At 45.4% G+C, this 24,119-nt stretch overlaps 1 protein-coding gene across 1 annotated transcript; it reads left to right on the forward strand.

Moving 5' to 3' along the window:
* The first annotated feature begins 15,025 nt into the window (after positions 1 to 15,025).
* On the forward strand, positions 15,026 to 16,686 carry LOC123398562 (mitochondrial import inner membrane translocase subunit TIM14-3-like). Its single transcript, XM_045093019.1, has 3 exons — positions 15,026 to 15,261; positions 15,946 to 16,124; positions 16,276 to 16,686. The coding sequence occupies exons 1-3, from the start codon at positions 15,259 to 15,261 to the stop codon at positions 16,427 to 16,429; spliced, it is 336 nt and encodes a 111-aa protein (XP_044948954.1). The 5' UTR covers positions 15,026 to 15,258; the 3' UTR covers positions 16,430 to 16,686.
* Positions 16,687 to 24,119: the final 7,433 nt, after the last annotated feature.

A 24,119-nucleotide genomic window follows, 5' to 3' on the forward strand; every position in this document is an offset into this window, starting at 1 on the left:
TCGGGCATCTAAAATCGTGAAACAACGGTCGTTTGCCATATTATTGGCAGCTAATTTCCATACAATATCCTTGTATCCTTGTATCCATCCTTTCACAACTATTATCGCTGCCTACTCCGCATGCAATGAAGGATGACCAAAAATGCATCAGAAGATGCTTGCTCGGTAGGTTGGTCAATCGACCTAGTTGCGCCTCAGTAGATCCGTAGAAGCAAAGTTAAAAAGAGAATCGAAGGAATACTGACAGAATATATGTAATGTTTAAAGATTTAAAATTTGTCACAGATTTGTGAAACATTTATGAAAAGTAAAATGAAATGTGAATACTTTTTTTTTAAAAGATTGGAAAATATGCTCGTGAATTTAAAAAATCATTCACAAAATTTGTAAAATGATTGTGAATGCAAATCTCAAAAATGTTGACAAATTTTAACAAGAATTAGTGGATTAATAAACTTCGTTAATTTAAAAACATCTCAATTTTAATAAATTTATAAATCTGAATATACTTGTAAACGTTCATGGTTTTCAAAATTATTATGTAATTTTAACATAAAACATTTTTTCCAATTTTCGAAAAAATAATGAAGAATTTCCAAAATTGTTCAGAAGTGTGAAAATGTTTCTAGATATAAAAGGATGTTCATAATTATTAAAACAGTAACAATAGAAAACAGGAAAATTTCAAGAAGAAAAGACAAAAATATGAAAACCAATAAACAAACAAAAGAAAACACAAAATAGAAAATAAAAAGAAAAACCATTTGAACCTTCTCAAAACCGTGCACCGGCCCGGTGCGGAGCATGTTTAGTAGCTAGAGTGAGCCGTGAGGAAAAGAACCTTTTTTGAAGTTTTTTTATTCATATCACAAATCAGTACGAAGAAGTTGACCCATACAAGCATACTGGAACGCTAACACAGAGGACCATGAACACCTACAGTACCTAAGACAACCATAACAAAAGATCTCTGGAGCCGTGTGTTATCATCCCTGAATATTGAGAGAACACCCCTGCAGCAGAAGGATCTCCAACCAGTCGCAAGCAGGTCATCGTCTTCGACCAGGGTACAATTGCCGCCACACTGCTTCCTCCTTTTTGGACACCAGCGCTGAGAGGGCATGGACATCAATCCAACACACCTGCAACAGCCGTCGTCATCTTTGGCTTTGAGTACCGCGAAAAGTGTCCCTTCCAAAAGGAAGAGAACTCGAGCCATCCGACCGGTCCAGCACCGCGGCCGGGCCATCCGCCCGGACAAAGCAAGATCTCCCAGCAGCATCAGCGCAGAGGAAGGAGAAGAACAGCAGCAACAAATCATACCAACAAGGAAGAAGAAGGGTCTTCGTCTCCATACATCCATCGCCCATCCGAGGACCCAAACGGCCAGTACCAATGGACCTCCAGCCATCATAGCCTGCGACCTCGACAAGATCCGGGGATCCCCAACCCCGCTGGCTCCTAGACGAAGGCAAAAGCCTCGTCTGACCGCGAAAGAAGCCCGGAGAAACTTATTCCGACGCGAAACCACCGCAACGGACTCGACAATGTCTCCCTCAACCCTAACCCTACCACACACCCACCTAGCGAACAGACACGAGGTTCCCCCTCCCTCCCGCCGCCGGAGCAGCCGACAGAGAGAGAGGGAACCGGTGGCGTCACCGGCGGCGCGCAAGGGAATGGCGAGATTCAGAAACCGTCTATTGTCGAGGCATGTGCGGCGACAATTACAAGAGTCGAGAGTGGAGACTCGAATATGAGGAAAAGAACCTTGGAAAATCCTATGTGATGCCCGCGTGCATCATAGAGGTTCGTGTTTGCAGAAAACGCGAGGCAAGATGGCCGGTTCGTTTGTCATGTGCGTTTGTTTTTTTCTTTTTCTTCTTCTTTTATTTGTATGTTTTTTTTTACTGTCAGCCGATCTTCCAAAAAAGCTATTGTCTCGCGAGCTGTCTTGTTATATATTTTTTGGGAAACGCTGTCGTCCCACCGACGGATCCTGATTTCGCGTCCACCGTCTCCTTTGTTCGCCACGTGGCCGGACGGACGAGCCGTGACCGTTTCCTGAAACAACTCCATTGTTTCTGCAACTTGGAAGTAGTTGCAGAACGAGGGACCCAGGCATGGCGACGACGGCTTCCACGGGAAGAGCTCGCCGGTCGCCCCGCCGCCGGCCGCCTCGCCGCCTAGAGCTCGCCGGCCGCCCCGCCGGCTAGAGCTCGCCGGCCACCCCGCCCCGCCGCCAAGAGCTCGCCGGCCGCCCCGCCGGCTAGAGCTCGCCGGCCGCCCCGCCCCGCCGCCAAGAGCTCGCCGGCCGCCCCGCCGGCTAGAGCTTGCCGGCCGCGTGAGGTTGCGGGGCGGCGTAGGTTTGCGGGCAGCGCCGCGGTGGTTGGAGCAGTTGCTACCGGGGCGGTGCCACGGTGGTTGGAGGCGGTGGCTGCGGCCGGCTTCGCGGTGGTTGGACGCGGTGGCTGCGGTTGGCGCAGTCTGTAGGAACCGCAGCAGGCTATCAGTTTCTGAAACTGAGCAGCAGTTTCAGGTTCTATTTGATCGGAAGATCTCAGATCGGACGGACGACAGCGGTTATATCGGACGGCTATACCGGTGGTGGATACTTCTTACGTATCCGTCGGCGGACGCGTAGCGTCTCCCATATTTATAGGGAAAAGATTATGTTCCACCGGCCGATCGCACGCGGCCGTCCGTCAGCTCCGCGGTCGTTCGATTTGATCACACAGTCGCACCACATCCTGCGTGTGCCCAAGCCGCTTTCGTTTCCTGCAACTGACCTATTGTTTCAGGACAAGTATTCTTCATACTGGATACAAGTAGGGATGTTTCGGGGGCTCATTTGACTGGGAGGACGAGTAGCTGGATTTGGGTTTTTCTTGCAACATCCTCCTTGTTGTAAAAAACAAATCTGCAACATTAACTTTGTTGAAAAAAATAATATTATGTTGCAAAAGTTCCGCAACACGGCCTGTGTCGCAAACACCGGAACTCAACATTATGCTTGTTGCAAAAGTTGTCAACTCAATTTTGTCGGTCATCCCGTATTAAATCTTTGTGGCAGAAAAAATTGCATAGCCATTTACAGCTTTATCAGGACCGAAACAAAGAGGTTGCTTCCGCAACTAGTTTGTTGTTTCAGGAATTAATATGACGACTGAGCTGCATGCCAGGAATTAGATCGGATGGTTGCGGATGACTGTGCACGTGGACATTTGACAATTATCGTGGTGGGGGACGTGTTTTAAATTTTTGTAACAAGGGTCTTGTTGCAAAAAAATTGAGAATAAGAGGTTTTGCAACACAGGACTTGTTGCAGAAAATAAGAGTTTTTTTTTGCAACAAAAGATTTGTTGTAGAAAATTAAAGAAGAGAAGTTTTCGCAACAAGAGTATTGTTGCAGGAAACTAGTGCAGAGAAACTGACGGCTCGCGTCACACAATCAACGGCTCATGAGGCGACGGATCTTTTTAAAGATCCGCCGGACGACGCGTAGCATGCCCCATATTTTTTGCAGTAAAAACCTTGCTGTAGATACTCTTCGTAGCAGACAGTAAGCAGTGAGTAGCGGCCACGTTGACCGGAAGAAAGAGAAAATAATCGTTTGGCCAAGACAAGCGACCCACATGAGATCCGCGGGTGAAAGCCAAGCGTTTTTCTTTTGATTTATGTTTTCTGTTATGTCTTTTTAAAATATCTGGGTTTTCTTTTTATTTTCTTTCGTAGTTTACATTCTCTAAAATTTGTTACAGTTTTTGCAATGTACATCGAACATTTATCTGAAACATGTTGAACATCTTTATAATATGGGGGCTGCTACCAATCCACCGGTGGATATTTACTAAAAATCCATCACCTCCACAGCCGTTCGATCTCGCCCATAGCCGTCCGATCCGCTCCTGATTTAATTCCTGAAACGACGTTCGAGTTCCAGAAACAATCGCTTTGTTGCAAAAAATAAACTTTGGATCCATTAAATCCTGAAACAACGGTCGAGTTTCAGAAACAATTGCTTGTTTCAGGAAAAAAATGTTCGTCTTTCTGCAAACATGGGTGCTGTTGCGGAAGAATTTTTTGCAACAAAGGTCATGTTTCAGGAATTTTTGCAGCGGGCTGGGACGGGGCCGGGCTACGGCGGTGCGGGGCGACGGGCGGCGAGGCGTCTAGCCCCCTGGTTGCGGGAGCTCGCCGGCGTCGAGAGCGGGCTGGGACGCCGCAGCACTCCGGCGGTGTGGGGGACGGCGGCTGGCCCTAGCCGCGTGAGGCGAGGCGGCTGCCCCGTGGTCGCGGGAGCTCGCCGACGGGGCCGGGAGCAGGGCGGGGAAGGCCATGGCAACGGCGGCAGCTCCGGCGAGGCTGAGCGGCAACAAGTAGGCGGCGGGCGAGGTCGCCGGAGCCGAGGCGGAGCCGAGGCATGGGCGGCGACGGAGGGCACGCGAGGCCGCGGGCAGGCCGACGCCGGAGGCCGAAGGCGGAGGGCGGCGAGCCGTAGCAGGCCGGCGGCGGCGAGGGTTGTCGGGCCGAGGCGGAGGCGGAGACATGGACTGGGTAGTTTTCCGAAACAACGCTCCAGTTGCGGAAACAATGCTCCAGTTTCAGAAAAGCAGGTGGTGGATGGATCGCGCAGATCCGTCGGTTGAAGGATAGAGTTTTCCTTATAATATGGAAAAAGATTACGTTCCACCAGCTGATCCGGTTGATCCATCCGCCGCCTGCTCGTCCGTTAGATCTCGCCTCGATCACGAACCATTTTTCGAAACTGGCTCGTTGTTTCAGAAACTGAAGCGTTGTTTCAGGACGGGGGCTGAAGCTGGAGCACTCCAGGTTCCTCGTCGTGGCTCCTCTGCTACCGGGGACGAGCCTGCTGTTGGGGAACGTCGCAAGGGAAACAAAAAATTTCCTACGCGCACGAAGACCTATCATGGTGATGTCCATCTACGAGAGGGGATGAGTGATCTACGTACCCTTGTAGATCGTACAGCAGAAGCGTTAGTGAACGCGGTTGATGTAGTGGAACGTCCTCACGTCCCTCGATCCGCCCCGCGAACAATCCCGCGATCAGTCCCACGATCTAGTACCGAACGGACGGCACCTCCGCGTTCAGCACACGTACAGCTCGACGATGATCTCGGCCTTCTTGATCCAGCAAGAGAGACGGAGAGGTAGAAGAGTTCTCCGGCAGCGTGACGGCGCTCCGGAGGTTGGTGATGATCTTGTCTCAGCAGGGCTCCGCCCGAGCTCCGCAGAAACGCGATCTAGAGGAAAAACTATGGAGGTATGTGGTCGGGCAGCCGTGAGAAAAGTCGTCTCAAATCAGCCCTAAAACCTCCGTATATATAGGTGGGAGGGAGGGGAGGAGGCAGCCTCAAAACCTAAAGGTTTGGCCGAAATTGGAGGTGGAGGAGTCCTACTCCAATCCTACTTGGAGTAGGATTCCACCTTCCCACTTGGAAACTCTTTCCACCTTGTGTTTTTTCCTTCTCAAACCTTATGGGCCTTAGTGGGAACTTATTCCAGCCCACTAGGGGCTGGTTTACCTCTTCCCATAGCCCATGAGACCCCTTGGGGCGTGACACCCCTCCCGATGGTCCCCGGCACCCCTCCTGGCACTCCCGGTACACTACCGATGAGCCCGAAACTTTTCCGGTAATGCACGAAAACCTTCCGGTAACCAAATGAGGTCATCCTATATATCAATCTTCGTTTCCGGACCATTCCGGAAACCCTCGTGACGTCCGTGATCTCATCCGGGACTCCGAACAACATTCGGTAACCAACCATATAACTCAAATACGCATAAAACAACGTCGAACCTTAAGTGTGCAGACCCTGCGGGTTCGAGAACTATGTAGACATGACCCGAGAGACTCCTCGGTCAATATCCAATAGCGGGACCTGGATGCCCATATTGGATCCTACATATTCTACGAAGATCTTATCGTTTGAACCTCAGTGCCAAGGATTCATATAATCCCGTATGTCATTCCCTTTGTCCTTCGGTATGTTACTTGCCCGAGATTCGATCGTCAGTATCCGTATACCTATTTCAATCTCGTTTACTGGCAAGTCTCTTTACTCGTTCCGTAATACAAGATCCCGCAACTTACACTAAGTTACATTGCTTGCAAGGCTTGTGTGTGATGTTGTATTACCGAGTGAGCCCCGAGATACCTCTCCGTTCACACGGAGTGACAAATCCCAGTCTTGATCCATACTAACTCAACTAACACCTTCGGAGATACCTGTAGAGCATCTTTATAGTCACCCAGTTACGTTGCGACGTTTGATACACACAAAGCATTCCTCCGGTGTCAGTGAGTTATATGATCTCATGGTCATAGGAATAAATACTTGACACGCAGAAAACAGTAGCAACAAAATGACACGATCAACATGCTACGTCTATTAGTTTGGGTCTAGTCCATCACATGATTCTCCTAATGATGTGATCCCGTTATCAAGTGACAACACTTGCCTATGGCCAGGAAACCTTGACCATCTTTGATTAACGAGCTAGTCAACTAGAGGCTTACTAGGGACAGTGTTTTGTCTATGTATCCACACAAGTATTGTGTTTCCAATCAATACAATTATAGCATGGATAATAAACGATTATCATGAACTAAGAAATATAATAATAACTAATTTATTATTGCCTCTAGGGCATATTTCCAACAGTCTCCCACTTGCACTAGAGTCAATAATCTAGTTCACATCACCATGTGATTCCAACGAATCCAACACCCATATAGTTATGGGGTCTGATCTTGTCTTGCTTGTGAGAGAGGTTTTAGTCAACGGTTCTGAAACTTTCAGATCCGTGCGTTCTTTACAAATCTTTATGTCATCTTATAGATGCTGCTACTACGTGCTATTCGGAAATGCTCCAAATATCTACTCTACTATACGAATCCGTTTCACTACTCATAGTTATTCGGATTAGTGTCAAAGCTTGCATCGACGTTACCCTTTACGACGAACTCTTTAACCACCTCCATAATCGAGAAAAATTCCTTAGTCCATTTGTTACTAAGGATAAATTTTGACCGCTGCTAGTGATTCAATCATGGATCACTCTCTGTACCCTCAACAGACTTTGAGTCAAGGCACACATTAGGTGCGGTACACAGCATGGCATACTTTAGATTCTACGGCTAAGGCATAGAAGACGACCTTCGTCTATTCTCTTTATTCTGCCGTGGTCGGGTTTTGAGTCTTACTCAAATTCACACCTCACAACGCAACCAAGAACTCCTTCTTTGCTGGTCTATTTTGAACTCTTTCAAAAACTTGTCAAGGCATGCATCTTGTTGAAACTTCTATTAAGCGCTTTCGATCTATCTCCATAGATCTTTGATGCTCAACGTTCAAGTAGCACAATCTAGGTATTCCTTTGAAAAACTCCTTTCAAACAACCTTGTATGCTTTACAGAAATTCTACATTACTTCTGTTCCACAATATGTCAACCACATATACTTATCAGAAATTCTATAGTGCTCCCACTCACTTCTTTGGAAATACAAGTTTCTCATAAACCTTGTACAAACCCAAAATCTTTGATCATCTCATCAAAGTATATATATTCCAACTCCGAGATGCTTGCACCAGTCCATTGAAGGATCGCTGGAGCTTGCATACTTGCTAGTATCTTTAGGATCGACAAAACCTTCTGGTTGTATCACATACAATGTTTGCTCAAGGAAACCGTCGAGAAAACAATGTTTTGACGTCCTACGTGCAATATTTCATAAATAATGCATCAACAACTAACATAATTCTGACAGACCTTTAGCATCGCTACGAGTGAGAAAGTCTCAGCATAGTCAACTGTTTGATCTTGTCGAAAACATCTTTGCGACAAGTCGAGCTTTTCTTAATAGTGACTTATCACCATCATCGTCTGTCTTCTTTTAAAGATCCATTTTACCCAATAGTCCCATGACCATCAAGTAGTTCTACCAAAGTCTACACTTTGGTTTCACACATGGATCCTCTCTCGGATTTCATGGCTTCCAGCCATTTGTCGGAATCTGGGCCCACCATCGCTTTCTCCATAACTCGTAGGTTCACTGTTGCTCAACAACATGACCTCCAAGACAGGGTTACCGTACTACTCTGCAGCAGTACGCGACCTTGTCGACCTACGAGGTTTGTAGTAACTTGATTCAAAGCTCAATGATCACCATCATCAGCTTCCACTTCAATTGGTGTAGGCGCCACAGGAACAACTTCCTACGCCCTGCTACACACTGGTTGAAGTGATGGTTCAATAACCTCATCAAGTTCTACTACCCTCCCACTCAATTCTTTCGAGATAAACCTTTTCTCGAGAAAGGATCCTTTTCTAGAAACAAACACTTTGCTTTCGGATCTGAGATAGGAGATGTACCCAACTGTTTTGGATATCCTATGAAGATGCATTTATCCGCTTTGGGTTCAAGCTTATCAGACTAAAACCTTTTTCACATAAGTTTCGAAGCCCCAAACTTTCAAGAAACGACAGTTTAGATTTCTCTAAACCTCAGTCTATATTGTGTCATCTCAACGGAAATACGCGGTGCCCTATTTAAAGTGAATGTGGTTGTCTCTAATGCATAACCCATAAACGATAGTGGTAATTCGATAAGATACATCACATCATGCACCATACTAAATAGTGCGTGGTATGACGTTCAGACACATCATCACACCATGATGTTCCAGGTGGCATGAACTGTGAAACAATTTCCACATTGTCTTAACTATGTACCAAAAACTCGTAACTCAGATATTCATTTCTATGATCATATCGTAGACAGTTCATCCTCTTGTTACGACGAACTTCACTCTGAAACAGAATTGAACTTTTCAATATTTCAGACTTGTGATTCATTAAGTAAATACTCCTGTATCTACTCAAGTCGTCAGTGAAGTAAGAACATAATGATATCCACTACGTGCCTCAGCACTCACTGGACTGCATAGATCAAAATGTATCACTTCCAACAAGTTACTATCTTGTTTCATCTCAATGAAAACAAGGCCTTGCTCATGTGGTATGATTTGCATGTCACTAGTGATTCGAAATCAGGTGAGTAAAGATCCATCAGCATGGAGCCTCTTCATGCAATTCATACTAACATGACTCAAGCGGCAGTGCCACAAGTAAGTGGTACTATCATCATTTAACTCGTATCTTTTGGCACCAACGTGTAACACTACAATCGAGATTCAATAAACCATTGAAGGTGATTATTCAAGCAAATAGAGTAACCATTATTCTCTTTGAATGAATAATCGTATTGCAATAAACACGATCCAATCATGTTCATGCCTAACGCAAGCACCAAATAACAATTATTTAGGTTCAACACCAATCCCGATGGTAGAGGGAGCGTGCGACGTTTGATCATATCAACCTTGGAAACACTTCCAACACGTATCGTCACCTTGCCTTTAGCTAGTCTCCATTTATGTCGTAGCTTTCATTTCGCGTTACTAATCATTTAGCAACCGAACCGGTATCCAATACCCTCATGCTACTAGGAGTACTAGTAAAGTACACATCAACATTATGTATATCAAATATACTTCTTTCGACTTTTGCCAGCCTTCTTATCTACCAAGTATCTAGAGTTGCTCCGCCTCAGTGACTGTTCCCCTTATTACAGAAGCACTTAGTCTCGGGTTTGGGTTTAATCTTGGGTCTCTTCATTAGCGCAGCAACTGTTTTGCCGTTTCACGAAGTATCCCTTCTAGCCCTCGCCTTTCTTGAAACTTAGTGGTTTTCCAAACCATCAACTATTGATGCTCCTTCTTGATTTCTACTTTCGCAGTGTCAAACGTCGCGAATCGCTCAAGGATCATTGTATCTATCCTTGATATGTCATAGTTCATCACGAAGCTCTCAAAGCTTGGTGGCAGTGACTTTTGGAGAACCATCACTATCTCATCTGGAAGATTAGCTCCCACTTGATTCAAGTGATTGTCGTACTCAGACAATCTGAGCACATGCTCAACGATTGAGCTTTTCTCCTTTACTTTGTGGTCAAAGAATCTTGTTGGAGGTCTAGTACCTCTTAACAAGGGCACAAGCATGAAATCACAATTGCATCTCTTCGGAACATCACTTATGTTCCGTGACGTTTTACAACGTTTTCGGCGCCTTGCTTCTAAGCCATCAAGTATCTTGCACTGAACTATCGTGTAGTCATCAGTAATGTGTATGTCGGATGTTCATAGCATCCACAGACGACGCTCGAGGTGCAGCACACCGAGTGGTGCATTAAGGACATAAGCCTTTTGCGTAGCAACGAGGACAATCCTCGGTTTTACAGACTCAGTCTGCAAAGGTTGCTACTATCAATTTTCAACTAAATTTTCTCTAGGAACATATAAAAACAGTAGAGCTATAGCGCAAGTTACATCGTAATTCGCAAAGACCATTAGACTATGTTCATGACAATTAGTTCAATTAATCATATTACTTAAGAACTCCCACTCAAAAAGTACATCTCTCTAGTCATTTGAGTGGTACATGATCCAAATCCGCTATCTCAAGTCCGATCATCACGTGAGTCGAGAATAGTTTCAGTGGTAAGCATCCCTATGCTAATCATATCAACTATACGATTCATGCTCGACCTTTCGGTCTCATGTGTTCCGAGGCCATGTCTGCACATGCTAGGCTCGTCAAGCTTAACCCGAGTGTTCCGCGTGTGCAACTGTTTTGCACCCGTTGTATGTGAACGTTGAGTCTATCACACCCGATCATCACGTGGTGTCTCGAAACGAAGAACTGTCGCAACGGTGCACAGTCGGGGAGAACACAATTTCGTCTTGAAATTTTAGTGAGAGATCACCTCATAATGCTACCGTCGTTCTAAGCAAAATAAGGTGCATAAAAGGATTAACATCACATGCAATTCACAAGTGACATGATATGGCCATCATCACGTGCTTCTTGATCTCCATCACCAAAGCACCGGCACGATCTTCTTGTCACCGGCGCCACACCATGATCATCCATCAACGTGTTGCCATCGTGGTTGTCGTGCTACTTATGCTATCACTACTAAAGCTACAGCCTAGCAAAATAGTAAACGCATCTGCAAGCACAAATGTTAGTATAAAGACAACCCTATGGCTCCTGCCGGTTGCCGTACCATCGACGTGCAAGTCGATATTTCTATTACAACATGATCATCTCATACATCCAATATATCACATCACATCGTTGGCCACATCATATCACAATCATACCCTGCAAAAACAAGTTAGACGTCCTCTAATTTTGTTGTTGCATGTTTTACGTGGTGACCAAGGGTATCTAGTAGGATCGCATCTTACTTACGCAAACACCACAACGGAGATATATGAGTTGCTATTTAACCTCATCCAAGGACCTCCTCGGTCAAATCCGATTCAACTAAAGTTGGAGAAACCGACACTTGCCAGTCATCTTTGAGCAAAGGGGGTTACTCGTAACGATGAAACCAGTCTCTCGTAAGCGTACGAGTAATGTCGGTCCAAGCCGCTTCAATCCAACAATACCGCGGAATCAAGAAAAGACTAAGGAGGGCAGCAAAACACACATCACCGCCCACAAAACCTTTTGTGTTCTACTCGAGAAGACATCTACGCATGAACCTAGCTCATGATGCCACTGTTGGGGAACGTCGCAAGGGAAACAAAAAATTTCCTACGCGCACGAAGACCTATCATGGTGATGTCCATCTACGAGAGGGGATGAGTGATCTACGTACCCTTGTAGATCGTACAGCAGAAGCGTTAGTGAACGCGGTTGATGTAGTGGAACGTCCTCACGTCCCTCGATCCGTCCCGCGAACAATCCCGCGATCAGTCCCACGATCTAGTACCGAACGGACGGCACCTCCGCGTTCAGCACACGTACAGCTCGACGATGATCTCGGCCTTCTTGATCCAGCAAGAGAGACGGAGAGGTAGAAGAGTTCTCCGGCAGCGTGACGGCGCTCCGGAGGTTGGTGATGATCTTGTCTCAGCAGGGCTCCGCCCGAGCTCCGCAGAAACGCGATCTAGAGGAAAAACTATGGAGGTATGTGGTCGGGCAGCCGTGAGAAAAGTCGTCTCAAATCAGCCCTAAAACCTCCGTATATATAGGTGGGAGGGAGGGGAGGAGGCAGCCTCAAAACCTAAAGGTTTGGCCGAAATTGGAGGTGGAGGAGTCCTACTCCAATCCTACTTGGAGTAGGATTCCACCTTCCCACTTGGAAACTCTTTCCACCTTGTGTTTTTTCCTTCTCAAACCTTATGGGCCTTAGTGGGAACTTATTCCAGCCCACTAGGGGCTGGTTTACCTCTTCCCATAGCCCATGAGACCCCTTGGGGCGTGACACCCCTCCCGATGGTCCCCGGCACCCCTCCTGGCACTCCCGGTACACTACCGATGAGCCCGAAACTTTTCCGGTAATGCACGAAAACCTTCCGGTAACCAAATGAGGTCATCCTATATATCAATCTTCGTTTCCGGACCATTCCGGAAACCCTCGTGACGTCCGTGATCTCATCCGGGACTCCGAACAACATTCGGTAACCAACCATATAACTCAAATACGCATAAAACAACGTCGAACCTTAAGTGTGCAGACCCTGCGGGTTCGAGAACTATGTAGACATGACCCGAGAGACTCCTCGGTCAATATCCAATAGCGGGACCTGGATGCCCATATTGGATCCTACATATTCTACGAAGATCTTATTGTTTGAACCTCAGTGCCAAGGATTCATATAATCCCGTATGTCATTCCCTTTGTCCTTCGGTATGTTACTTGCCCGAGATTCGGTCGTCAGTATCCGTATACCTATTTCAATCTCGTTTACTGGCAAGTCTCTTTACTCGTTCCGTAATACAAGATCCCGCAACTTACACTAAGTTACATTGCTTGCAAGGCTTGTGTGTGATGTTGTATTACCGAGTGGGCCCCGAGATACCTCTCCGTTCACACGGAGTGACAAATCCCAGTCTTGATCCATACTAACTCAACTAACACCTTCGGAGATACCTGTAGAGCATCTTTATAGTCACCCAGTTACGTTGCGACGTTTGATACACACAAAGCATTCCTCCGGTGTCAGTGAGTTATATGATCTCATGGTCATAGGAATAAATACTTGACACGCAGAAAACAGTAGCAACAAAATGACACGATCAACATGCTACGTCTATTAGTTTGGGTCTAGTCCATCACATGATTCTCCTAATGATGTGATCCCGTTATCAAGTGACAACACTTGCCTATGGCCAGGAAACCTTGACCATCTTTGATTAACGAGCTAGTCAACTAGAGGCTTACTAGGGACAGTGTTTTGTCTATGTATCCACACAAGTATTGTGTTTCCAATCAATACAATTATAGCATGGATAATAAACGATTATCATGAACTAAGAAATATAATAATAACTAATTTATTATTGCCTCTAGGGCATATTTCCAACACCTGCCAGAGTCCGGCGAACCGTCACCGCCGTCGGTCCTCGCCAGCTCGCCAGATCCCCACCTCGCCGACGAGATCCAGCCCCTCGCCGGATCCCCACCTCACCGGATCGCCGGATCCCCACCTCGCGCGGCGAACGAGGAGGTGTGCGGCGCGGATGCCGGCGAGCTCCCGCCGCCGGGAGCTTCTCTGCCTCGCTGGAGATGCGTCCCTGCTCGCGCGCTCGACTCTCCGTTGAACATGGATCCCGGTTGCAACATGACTTTCGTTGCAAAAATTTCCGAAACTCGACCGTTGTTGCAAAAAATTCTTCCGTAAAAATACTTATGTTACAGAAAGACGAAGAAAATAATAATTCTGCAACAAGCCAATTGTTTCTGAAACTCGACCGTTGTTTCAGGAATTAACGGATCCAAAAATTATTTCTTGCAACAAAGCGAAAGTTTCCGCAACTCGAGCGTTGTTTTAGGAAATTACTACTAACCATGCGGCGGGAATATGGGGCGTTAGATCGGCATCCGACGGCTAGCTAGGTGACGGATAATTTTTAAAAATCATCCGGCGAACGCGTAGCGTTCCCTTATAATATAAATTGAACATTTTTTCTATATACATTGGATTTTTAATATGTGATAAACGTTTTTTTCGTTATACCATGAACATTTTTATAGTAGACAATTAGATCAACTTCTGGTCAGTAAGTCATTGGGATTAAGGAGCTTATGAATGTTAGCGATTTTTTACCTTAGAAAATTCACCGTAGTCAGAATAGTGTTGCAGATCGTTTGGCCTATTACAACCGCTCCAAGAAAACCATGAGGCCTTGTTTGGTACTAGTGTATTTTAGGGAATTTGTGGGGATTATCCCGATCAAACCCCTCAATCCCCACACATCCCATAACTCCATTTGGTTCTAGTGTATTTGTCATGTTTCATCCCCACATTTCCCCTCAAATCCTCAAATTATAGTGCATTTTTCTCAATACCCAATACACTACCCCTACCTAGTGTATTGGGGATAAATGGGGATTTGAAGGGATTGGGTGAAGGTTGGGGTTTCACCCAATCCCTTGGGGGATTATTCCCACCAATCTCTTCAAAAACACTAGTACCAAACAAGGTCTGATTATGTTGGTACACTCCGTTCCACCTTGTATTAAAGATTTGTGGCCTCTTGATTATAACACTACGACATGCAATAAAAACTGCCTTCACCCTGCAAAACAAAACACATACTGCATTTTTTTCTAAAAATATATATTGAAGCTTTTAGTAAAAACATCTATAGGCTAAAAAGCAACAGTCGGTTTTTTGGGTGAAAACCCGACTAATAAACGGCAGAGTGGGCCGGCCCATATGCGCTGGATGGATCCCTTCGATGGCTCGTGGGCGTGCTGGGTTCCAGCCTTCTCCAGAAGCGTCTGGCGTGTCCTCGACGAGTCCAACTCCGTGACCGTCTCCCCCTCCCCCTCCCCCTCCACCGCCGCATAATATTCTTCTTCTTCTTCTTCTTCTTCTTCTTCCCCAAGATATCTTGAACCAACCAATTTCTCCTTTTCCTTGTAACGAAAAACAAACAGAAGAAATTAAAAAAAGAAACCGACCCCTCCTCCTCCTTTTCCCACTCGATTCTTTCTTGCTCCACAAGAAGAGCGCGCCTTAATCCGCAACCACCCCCCGCCCACACAGCCATCCAAACCTCGCCTTCTCCCCCGATTCCCTCCGCGAGTTCGTCGGCGTACGGGACTGCTTCGCCCTCTCCTCGCCTCGCTCGCCGCCGTCTCGCTAGAGCCATGGTACGTTCCCCTTCCGCCCCGGCCCTTCGCTCTCGCATCGTTCTAGGGAAGATCCGGCGTACGTCGCTGTCGTGCGTGCCCCGCGGCTCCGGCCTCTGTCGCTAGATAGATAGATGGGTGTAGAGAACAGGGGCAGCGGTGGCGGTCGCGCGATTCTCCGTCTCCTCGGGTACAATCCTCCCGAGCCGGGCCCGCCGGCTGGGCGCAACGTGCGGCGGGACGGCGACAGTGTCTGGGAAACTTCCTGCCGGCCCGTCTGCCCGATTCGGGATGGGGTTTCCTGTTCCGCCGACCGGGTCGGCGCTGGCTGGGCCCGGCGGCGAGCGTGGTCCGCTGGTCCGGGGAGGCGGCAGCAGTCGCTCACTGCAGCAGCCTTGACCCCCCGCGCCGCGCTGGTCCTGACGAACAGTGCCGGACAGCGATATCAGTCTTAGCCTGGCTGGGTTCATGTACCTGACATGGATTCAGTAACTTGTGGTTGGACCAAATCATTTGTTTGGGTCCAATTTGCAGTTGTGTGAAGACGAATTTCTTTTGTATTATTATGTATCTGTAACTCGGAATGCATAATTGAACCTGTACACAGTTCACAAGCTTACTCGTGTCATGTTCACAGTATGATTCTGAATTTTTAGCACCGTCATCGGTCTGATCAGTGCGCTGCAACATTCTCTGATACCACAGGCTACGCCGCTGGTAGCTGGGCTGTCGGTAGCTGCGGCTGCGATGGGAAGCAGATACATGATTCAGGCATGGCAGGCCTTTCGAATCCGCGCGGCCATGCCACGCGTGCGTAAATTCTACCCCGGCGGATTCGAGACAGAGATGAGCAAAAGAGAAGCCGCGTTGATCCTTGGCGTAAGGTGATGTTTCTTCTCCGTCCATGTCCTTGCTAATTAACCTGTATCTTCTTGAAAATGTCGCTGCTGAAATCCTATGCGACTAAATGATGTGCAGCTGTTTTTTGAGTTATATTGAGATATGCTGAAAAATACGCAACTGTCGTTGTTTCAGAGAACGTGCTGCGCTGGACAAGATAAAGGAGGCGCACAAGAGGGTGATGGTAGCCAATCACCCTGATGGTGGCGGCAGCCATTACATTGCGTCCAAGATAAACGAGGCCAAGGACATGCTCATGGGGAAGGGGAAATCCAGGTCCATTTTTTAGCCGGTGCATACGAGATGGAAGTTATTTTGCATTGTTCGCAGTGACCGGTGAGGTAGTGATTCGCTTTCCATTGACATCATTAACATCGTTGTGCTGATACCGTGCATCTGAACAAAGATGCGCGTTATGGAAGAAACAGAGTAATGTGGCTGATGTAAGTTTACCCAGAGGCTTCAGTTATCATGCTAATATAACCTTCTGTTGTGACAATTGGGCTGTCTTACTTGAAATATTGTATATTTGGGGCTTGTTCCTTACTGATGTGTTAGCAGTTTGTTTCTGATTATTCCCATTGTTCAATGTCATCGCCGATAAAAGTATTAACTTTTTATGATTGTATCGTCAGAAGATGTTTCAAACATCAGGATAATCTTTTCTCTGTTGTAACAATTGTCCAGCCTTCGGTTTCTTCTTGGACTAATAATTCATAGAAGACCATAAATCTCCTCCAAAACGTCCAATTCAGCACGCAGTGATGATTATATTGTTGCAGTGTCAAAGCTACCAATAAATGCATAGCATGGAGAGGTGCAGTGGACATTCTTTGTCGAAATGTCGAAAAGTCTGCACTGAATCTCTTTGCTGGACAATCCGCATCAAACATTTAAGCTCCAGTTGGAAGCTTCATTGGAGATTAATTTGCAGTGCTCTGATATTGTAAGCCTCACTAGGCTATAGCTTTTCTGGGCGGGAGAGTTCAGGTTATATCTTACCAAAATGACCGCCGTTTGTCAAATATTCATCCATAGCGCGACTTGTAACAGTTAAATATGCACTGTTTCACTATCTCGAACTAACTTATGTATTATCATAAATCTATCAACTCCTGCTCACACTACAGATTGATAACCCAGATTCTGTGCCCAAAAATCAACTCTTGTCATCAATCTGGCAGAAATACCTTCTGTGGATGCAGGAAGTTTGAAATTTCCAAAGAATAATTCAATTACGTGGGCATCAAAAAGGACTGTTGCATTCTGTCGAAATAATTAATGCAATTCATATTTACTGGCTTACCTTTTTCGGCACGCTGAAGAATTCATTGGCCGAAATCCTGTTTGCGCAATTGCTGACACCAAGTTTCTACCCAAAAATTCAACTCTTGTCATCAGCCTGGCGAAAATAACTGATGTGAAAGCAGGAAGTTTGAAGCTTTAGAGAACAATTCAATTCCGTGGGAATCGGGACAGATTCCCGCCTTCCTTTGGAAGGATTCATGCAATTCATAACGTCTACTCTTTTTTCTTTATGGGCACTTACGCTGTTCTAGAAAATAAAGAATGTTCAGTTGGGAGCTCTCGAGCAGTATTCCAACTAATTTTGTTGATCAGTTAGTCCATGACTGCAGAAATGGTCCAGACCTATTCATAATTGACATTGTTGCAGTGTCAAAATCTAGTGTATGAGTCATCACCATGTAGTAGCAGACATTCTTCATACAATGCAGCTTGCATCAACTCTGTTCAACTCTTCATTAAGAGCATGCTCATCATGAACCTAGAAAGACCGCAAACCATTGTGGTAAACTGGTAATGTTTGAAGTTCGTCGAACATTCAACCAGTCACTGATAATGTTTGAAGTTCGTCGAACTTTCTGACGACGGATAGACTGCAATCTGCAAAACATTGTGGTAACAGTGTAATTTTGTAATAATACCTGACGAAGATGATGAACAACGCAGCTCACTGTTCAGGCACATGCATCAAGGCAGTCCGAAATCCTAAGATAGAACTGTTATCTTAACTTCTCACTTTTGGGGTAAAATTTCTGTGATAAAAGAACCCTGAATCATGGCCTTGACATTATCCTGGGAGTAAATCAGCATGTGATTAACATGCAGCCGGCTTAAGTAATTAACTATTAGTTCAAGTAGATGACCACATCATGTGACTGGCGGGGTCGATTTTCTTGACCAAATCATAGATCTCTCTGAGGACACCTAGAAGTCACTATATGAAATATTATCTTCTGTGTCAAGTACTTACAAATTTGACAACACAAAGGGTCTTATAGTAGTACAAAATATTCAACCCTTTGCCTATTTGTCCAGTCAAAAGTAGAACTGTTGGGTGGTCATCTGCATTTGCTCCTCCTGAGTCCTGAATACTTAGCCATCATCTTGTCCGTGGGATCAGCAAAAGAACTTCCAAAAGAATGGGGCCCCTCATCTTGGTCTCTTTGCTTCCAGCCTAGTTCCTCCCGCTGTACTCGGGGATCGACGGCGGCGAAGAATTCGCAAGAAACAAGAAACATCACATGCATGCATAAAACGACTGACAGCGACGAGGATTTATGTAGCTTGAGCAGACCTGAAAACAGTCACATAGTTATCTCACATTTCCCTTGGCTCATGGAAAGATACAGCTGAACCTGAAAGGAACAATTCAGTCACCGGACATCGAACGCGATGGCTGGAATGGATTGTGGCTGCTTGGCCCTTTCCATCATATCGAATTTGCGCTGGCTTCCCGGCTATTCCTTCTGCCCAGGACTAGGTGCAATTGTTAGTTACATAGTACCGTATCACACTATCCTTATGCTGCTGCTATAATTTTGCAGCAGTTGCTCTTCTGACTTAACAGTAGGATTTGGGCTACAAGCAGGAGAGAACAAGCATAACTGCACTGAACCACTCAAGGTCATATCAATTGTAGTGAGTCAGGGCAGGGGTCATGAGATGTAGGCCTGTTGCCACATTTGACAGTATCAGCAGCATCACTGTGCAGCATTTGTGAGTCTCTTATCCACGAAGTTATGTTGCTAAGAACTACAGTCTTGAATGAACTATTAGGCGCAAAACTAGATTTTCGCCTATTGATGTTGAGTATTTCTCCAATAAGTTGGGTGGACAGAAAGGACCTAAAGGTTGACCCACTCCACTGTTTCATGACAAAACACAAGAAACTGCTGTACCGAAAGAAGTGAGCAACTGTTTCGCAGAAAGAAAAATAAGTGAGCAACTCAACTTCTACTGGTGTATACGTATGGTTCAGAGGGGCCATAATATGCCCATCTTTTTGACAAGATAGGTGACAAAGAATTCCACAAGGCATCAGAAAATAATAATAATAAAAAAATCTGAAGCCACACGTCAGAAATAGTAGCCATATATCTAATATACATTTGTGATTTTACTACTCGGCAGTCGTCTAAATATTCCTAAATATTTGTTGTTAAAGAGAGCTAGATTAGTTCTCTTCAACAATAAGTATTGTGATACAGAGGGAGTGCTAGGCTGGGATATAATTTTCGTACAGTTTATGATGCTTTGTATATGTCCATCAGTCTAAATCTCTGAAGAAAGAAGAGATAAATTTCAAAGCTCACCAGACATCTGTGGCCAGGCTAATGTAAGACCCTGTTTGGTTTCAATAAGTCAGGTGACTTATAAGTCGATCAGGTGACTTATAAATCACCTTCTCATGTAAAAGTGGGTGACTTATAAATTTTAAATTGGGATGGAGCAACTTATGACTTATAAGTTGGGATGACTTATAAGTTAGGTCTGTTTGGCAAAATAAGTCACTTTTTGTACTTTTCAACTTATAAGTTGGTGACTTATTTGAAATCAAACAGGGCCTAATAATCAGCGTGCTTAGGAAAACTTATCTCCTTAGTTGATTACATGTTTTTTGTTTGTATGGTTTCAGTCTGAAAAGCATGACAATTCTAGAGCCTCAATATTCACGTCCCAGATTCTTCTATCGGCGTCCCGGGAAATAGCTGACACTTGTCTCTGGTCAGTGCTACGTGATAGAAACAAAAGATATGCATCTTTTATTCTTACCTAGTCTTGGTTCCCAAGTGCAATCGAACTCTAACACGTTAATTAAGTATGGATTAGCACGGACGGATTAAGCTAATCTACTGTCACGGCCGACATATCCTGTCAACAAACCCACCAGTCGCTTCTCCCGAGCCATGGTTAACCTAAAAAGGGCGACAAGTGTCGCTTATCTTATGAAAAACGAAGCGGCAATATGCTGCTTGAGCTAGAATTCACACTAGCTAGTTACTACTACTCAGTCATCTCAAACTTAAAAAAATAAACACATCCACTGACTTTGCTTAAATGTGTCTATACAGACTTGCATCGTCGTGTGACTAATCTGCAGCACACCAGTAAAAAGCTCACAATGGGTATACATGACCTTTTTCTGTGTTGAGAAGTGGATCATCGATCCGACGTCGTCTCACAATGGGTATACAAGAACCGTTCAAAGGCGCCGTTTTTCTTTCTCTCCCTCGAAGCTTCACAAGGGTGACATGGGGCTTCTGGGCGCAAGTGCATGGAAAAGTGGATGATCAAACATCAGAGCAGAGGGAGGGAGAAGTATTCTTTGCTGTTGTTGGTGCGGCATAGGTGTTTTTGTTACTGGTGGACGTACGTACGCGTGGGTGGTGATGTGTATGTCCATGGGAAACGCCGAAACGGTCGAGGTTCCAAAAGCTTCCAAAGTTTCGGTTGGTTAACCGCACCTTCCGAGAAGAAACGAATCGGATTCATGTGGTCACCTTCATGTGGATGTTGTCTTCATGCATGCGTGACCATGGAAGTCAAACTGTATTTTGTTTTGCTACAGACCAACTGCACCGCACCGGACATGGCGCTACATTTCTTATAGCATCTTCAACACTAACAGATCCCGGACCCAGGCGGGGTCCTGGGCCCTAGGCGTGGAGATTAATATTGTATTTAATTAACAATAGCATGGACTTTTAGTGCTGTTGTAGCCAGCCTAGGGCCTGGGCTTGACCTAATCCTGGGTCCATCCCTGATCTTAAACACAGACGTCAAAGATGAAATGGGCGATAAGAACCATTGTTTTCATGCACCACGACACATTCCAACGGACCCGTGAAACGGTGGCGCGTTGAAAAAAAATCCCACGTACGGAGAAAAGCGGCAACCCGTGCGTCATTTTTTTGGCGCGCGTCGGCAAGTGCACATTATAAATCCCGCTCTTTTCAACCGCCCCATTCCCTCTCGCGCTTTCTGCCCACGGTGCGCCGTCGCCAATCCTTCTCCCCCGCTTTTACAGCGCCTCGTCGCCGCCGCGCCCCGGAGCAGCTCGGGGTTCCGCGGTGTTCGCCCCCGTCCGTTCGGCATGTTTTACGCGGATATCCGCTCCAGCAACACGTGCCTCGGGCTTGGCACGTTCGAGACCGCCCGCGCATACGACGCGGCGGCATGGCGCCTCAGGCGGCCTCGGGCGCAGATGAACTTTCAACGGACCCGTGAAATCTTTTTCGAGGCCAAATGAAACAATCTTATATATCAATCTTCGTTTTCGAACCATTCCGAAAACCCTCGGGACGTCCGTGATCTCATCCGGGACTCCGAACAAACCTTCGGTCACCAACACCTATAACTTAACTATACCGAAACATCACTGAACCTTAAGTGTGCAGACCCTGCGGGTTCGAGAACTATGCAGACATGATCTGAGACACTCCCCGGTTAATATCCAACGGCGGGACCTGCATGTCTATATTGGATCCTACATATTCTACGAAGATCTTATCGGTTGAACCTCTCTGTCAAGGATTCATATAATCCCGTATACCATTCCCTTTGTTCTTCGGTATGTTACTTGCCCGAGATTTGATCGTCAGTATCGCTATACCTATTTCAATCTCGTTACCGGCAAGTTTATTTACTCGTTCCGTAATATAAGATCCCGTGACTAACACATTAGCCACATTGCTTGCAAGGCTTATATGTGATGTTGCATTACCGAGTGGGCCCCAAGATACCTCTCCATCACACAGAATGACAAATCCCAGTCTTGATCCATGCTAACTCAACGGATACCTTCGAAGATACCTGTAGAGCACCTTTATAGTCACCCAGTAACGTTGCGACGTTTGATATACACAAGGTATTCCTCCGGTGTCAGTGAGTTACATGACCTCATGGTCATAGGAATGAATACTCGACACGCAAAAAACAATAGCAACAAAATGACCCGATCACATGCTACGTTTATAGTTTGGGTCTTGTCCATCACATCCTCCTCCTAATGATGTGATCCAGTCATCAAGTGACAACACATGCATATGGTCAGAAAACCTTAACCATCCTTGATCAACTGGCTAGTCAACTAGAGGCTTACTAGGGACATTGTTTTGTCTATATATCCACACATGCACTTATGTTTTAATTCAATACAATTACAACATGGATAATAAACGATTATCTCGAAACAGGAAATATAATAATAACTATTTTATCATTGCCTCTATGACATATTTCCAACAGCTCGCGCCCTATGTGGCCAAATGACCGGACGAGCCCTCATATGATTTCCTTATTTGAGATAGATATGAGGGTTCACGGACAGTCCAGACATATAAGAATGATATGAGGGGTCCGGTTGGATCACTTTTTTCCTTCTCTCCTGTCCGGTCACTGACCGGGCACGTCCGCAGACGTATGAGAGGTCATTTGACGGGTCTGGATGTAGATGCTCTAAGTGAACAGGTTGCTTAGTCAATCCCAAAATGTGATGTTGCCTCAGTATTGTAGAGGTGTCCATAGGGATAGGTTATGCATGTGTATGTTTATAATAACAAATGTATGTGTGTGTATTTCTGTGATTGTACTGTGTTAAAAACAAGATTTACCCTTTTAGCAGTTCAACTTTTTCCTCCATGAGGTCCTACATCCGTGGAATCATGCTATAGTCGGAACTTAGGGGGCGTTTGTTTCCAGGGACTTTTCGGTGCATGGACTAAAAAAAGTCTCTTTTAGTCCCATGTGAAATAAACATGAGGGACTTTTAGGGACTAAAAGGGGACATTTGGGACTAAAGGAAGAAGTCCTTATGGGGTCTTTTTGAGACTTTTTTTGCACTTTTTTCAACAGTGCCCCTACTTTTAGTATGTCATTTAATAACTTGTACTAACTAGGGGTAACATGGTCTTTTTGCATGTCATTTAATGACCTCTAATCCCTATTTAGTCCATAAAAACAAACGGATAGGGACTAAAGACTTTATAGTTGGTACTTCTGAAACAAACAGAGCCTTAATACGTTCTACTCCAATGTCCGTACATAGTCGTGATAGTCAACAAGACCTTGGAAAGGATCCGAATCTATTAATCGTACAAATGTGATGAACAACCACACACGCACTAGAATGTACAGTACGTACGAAAATCTGAATGATTTGATAATTGCTCGCTACGCCTCCCGGGGATGTACATACAAGAAAATGGAGCGGCCTATTCCCGCGATTATAATATACGGAGTGACAGCGAAAACCTTGTACTAAGCACGAACCTAATTGGTTAGGCATGGAAAAAACGCAGCCGGCTCACTCAGGATTAGCTGAAAGCTCTGCTCAGCCGCAGCACTAATCCCCGCTTAGCTTCCACGTACGGAATCAGTTGCGTGGCTAATTCATCTAACTACTGTATATTTAAATTAGCCACGCAATTGACTACTGTATATATATGTACCACATGGTATGTGTGGTGAGCAGCTTCATTTAAAATGGTGAAATTCAGTTATGATGCCTTGTGTGGTGAATAAATAAAAATATACCCCTTTATTCGGAAATATTTATCACACAAATAGATAAAAATGAATGTATATAAATCTAAAATACATCTAGATACATCTATTTACATGACAAGTATTTAAAAATAAAGGGAGTATTTCCTCCGTTTCATGATATAAAAACT

This window comes from Hordeum vulgare, chromosome 5H, assembly GCF_904849725.1.
Source record: "Hordeum vulgare subsp. vulgare chromosome 5H, MorexV3_pseudomolecules_assembly, whole genome shotgun sequence".
NCBI lineage: Eukaryota > Viridiplantae > Streptophyta > Magnoliopsida > Poales > Poaceae > Hordeum > Hordeum vulgare.

Bases quoted from the DNA above. Each gene is read 5' to 3' on its own strand.
- LOC123398562 (XM_045093019.1), top strand. The intron at 16,125-16,275 runs GTGATGTTTCTT...TCGTTGTTTCAG, and splicing joins GCGTTGATCCTTGGCGTAAG to AGAACGTGCTGCGCTGGACA.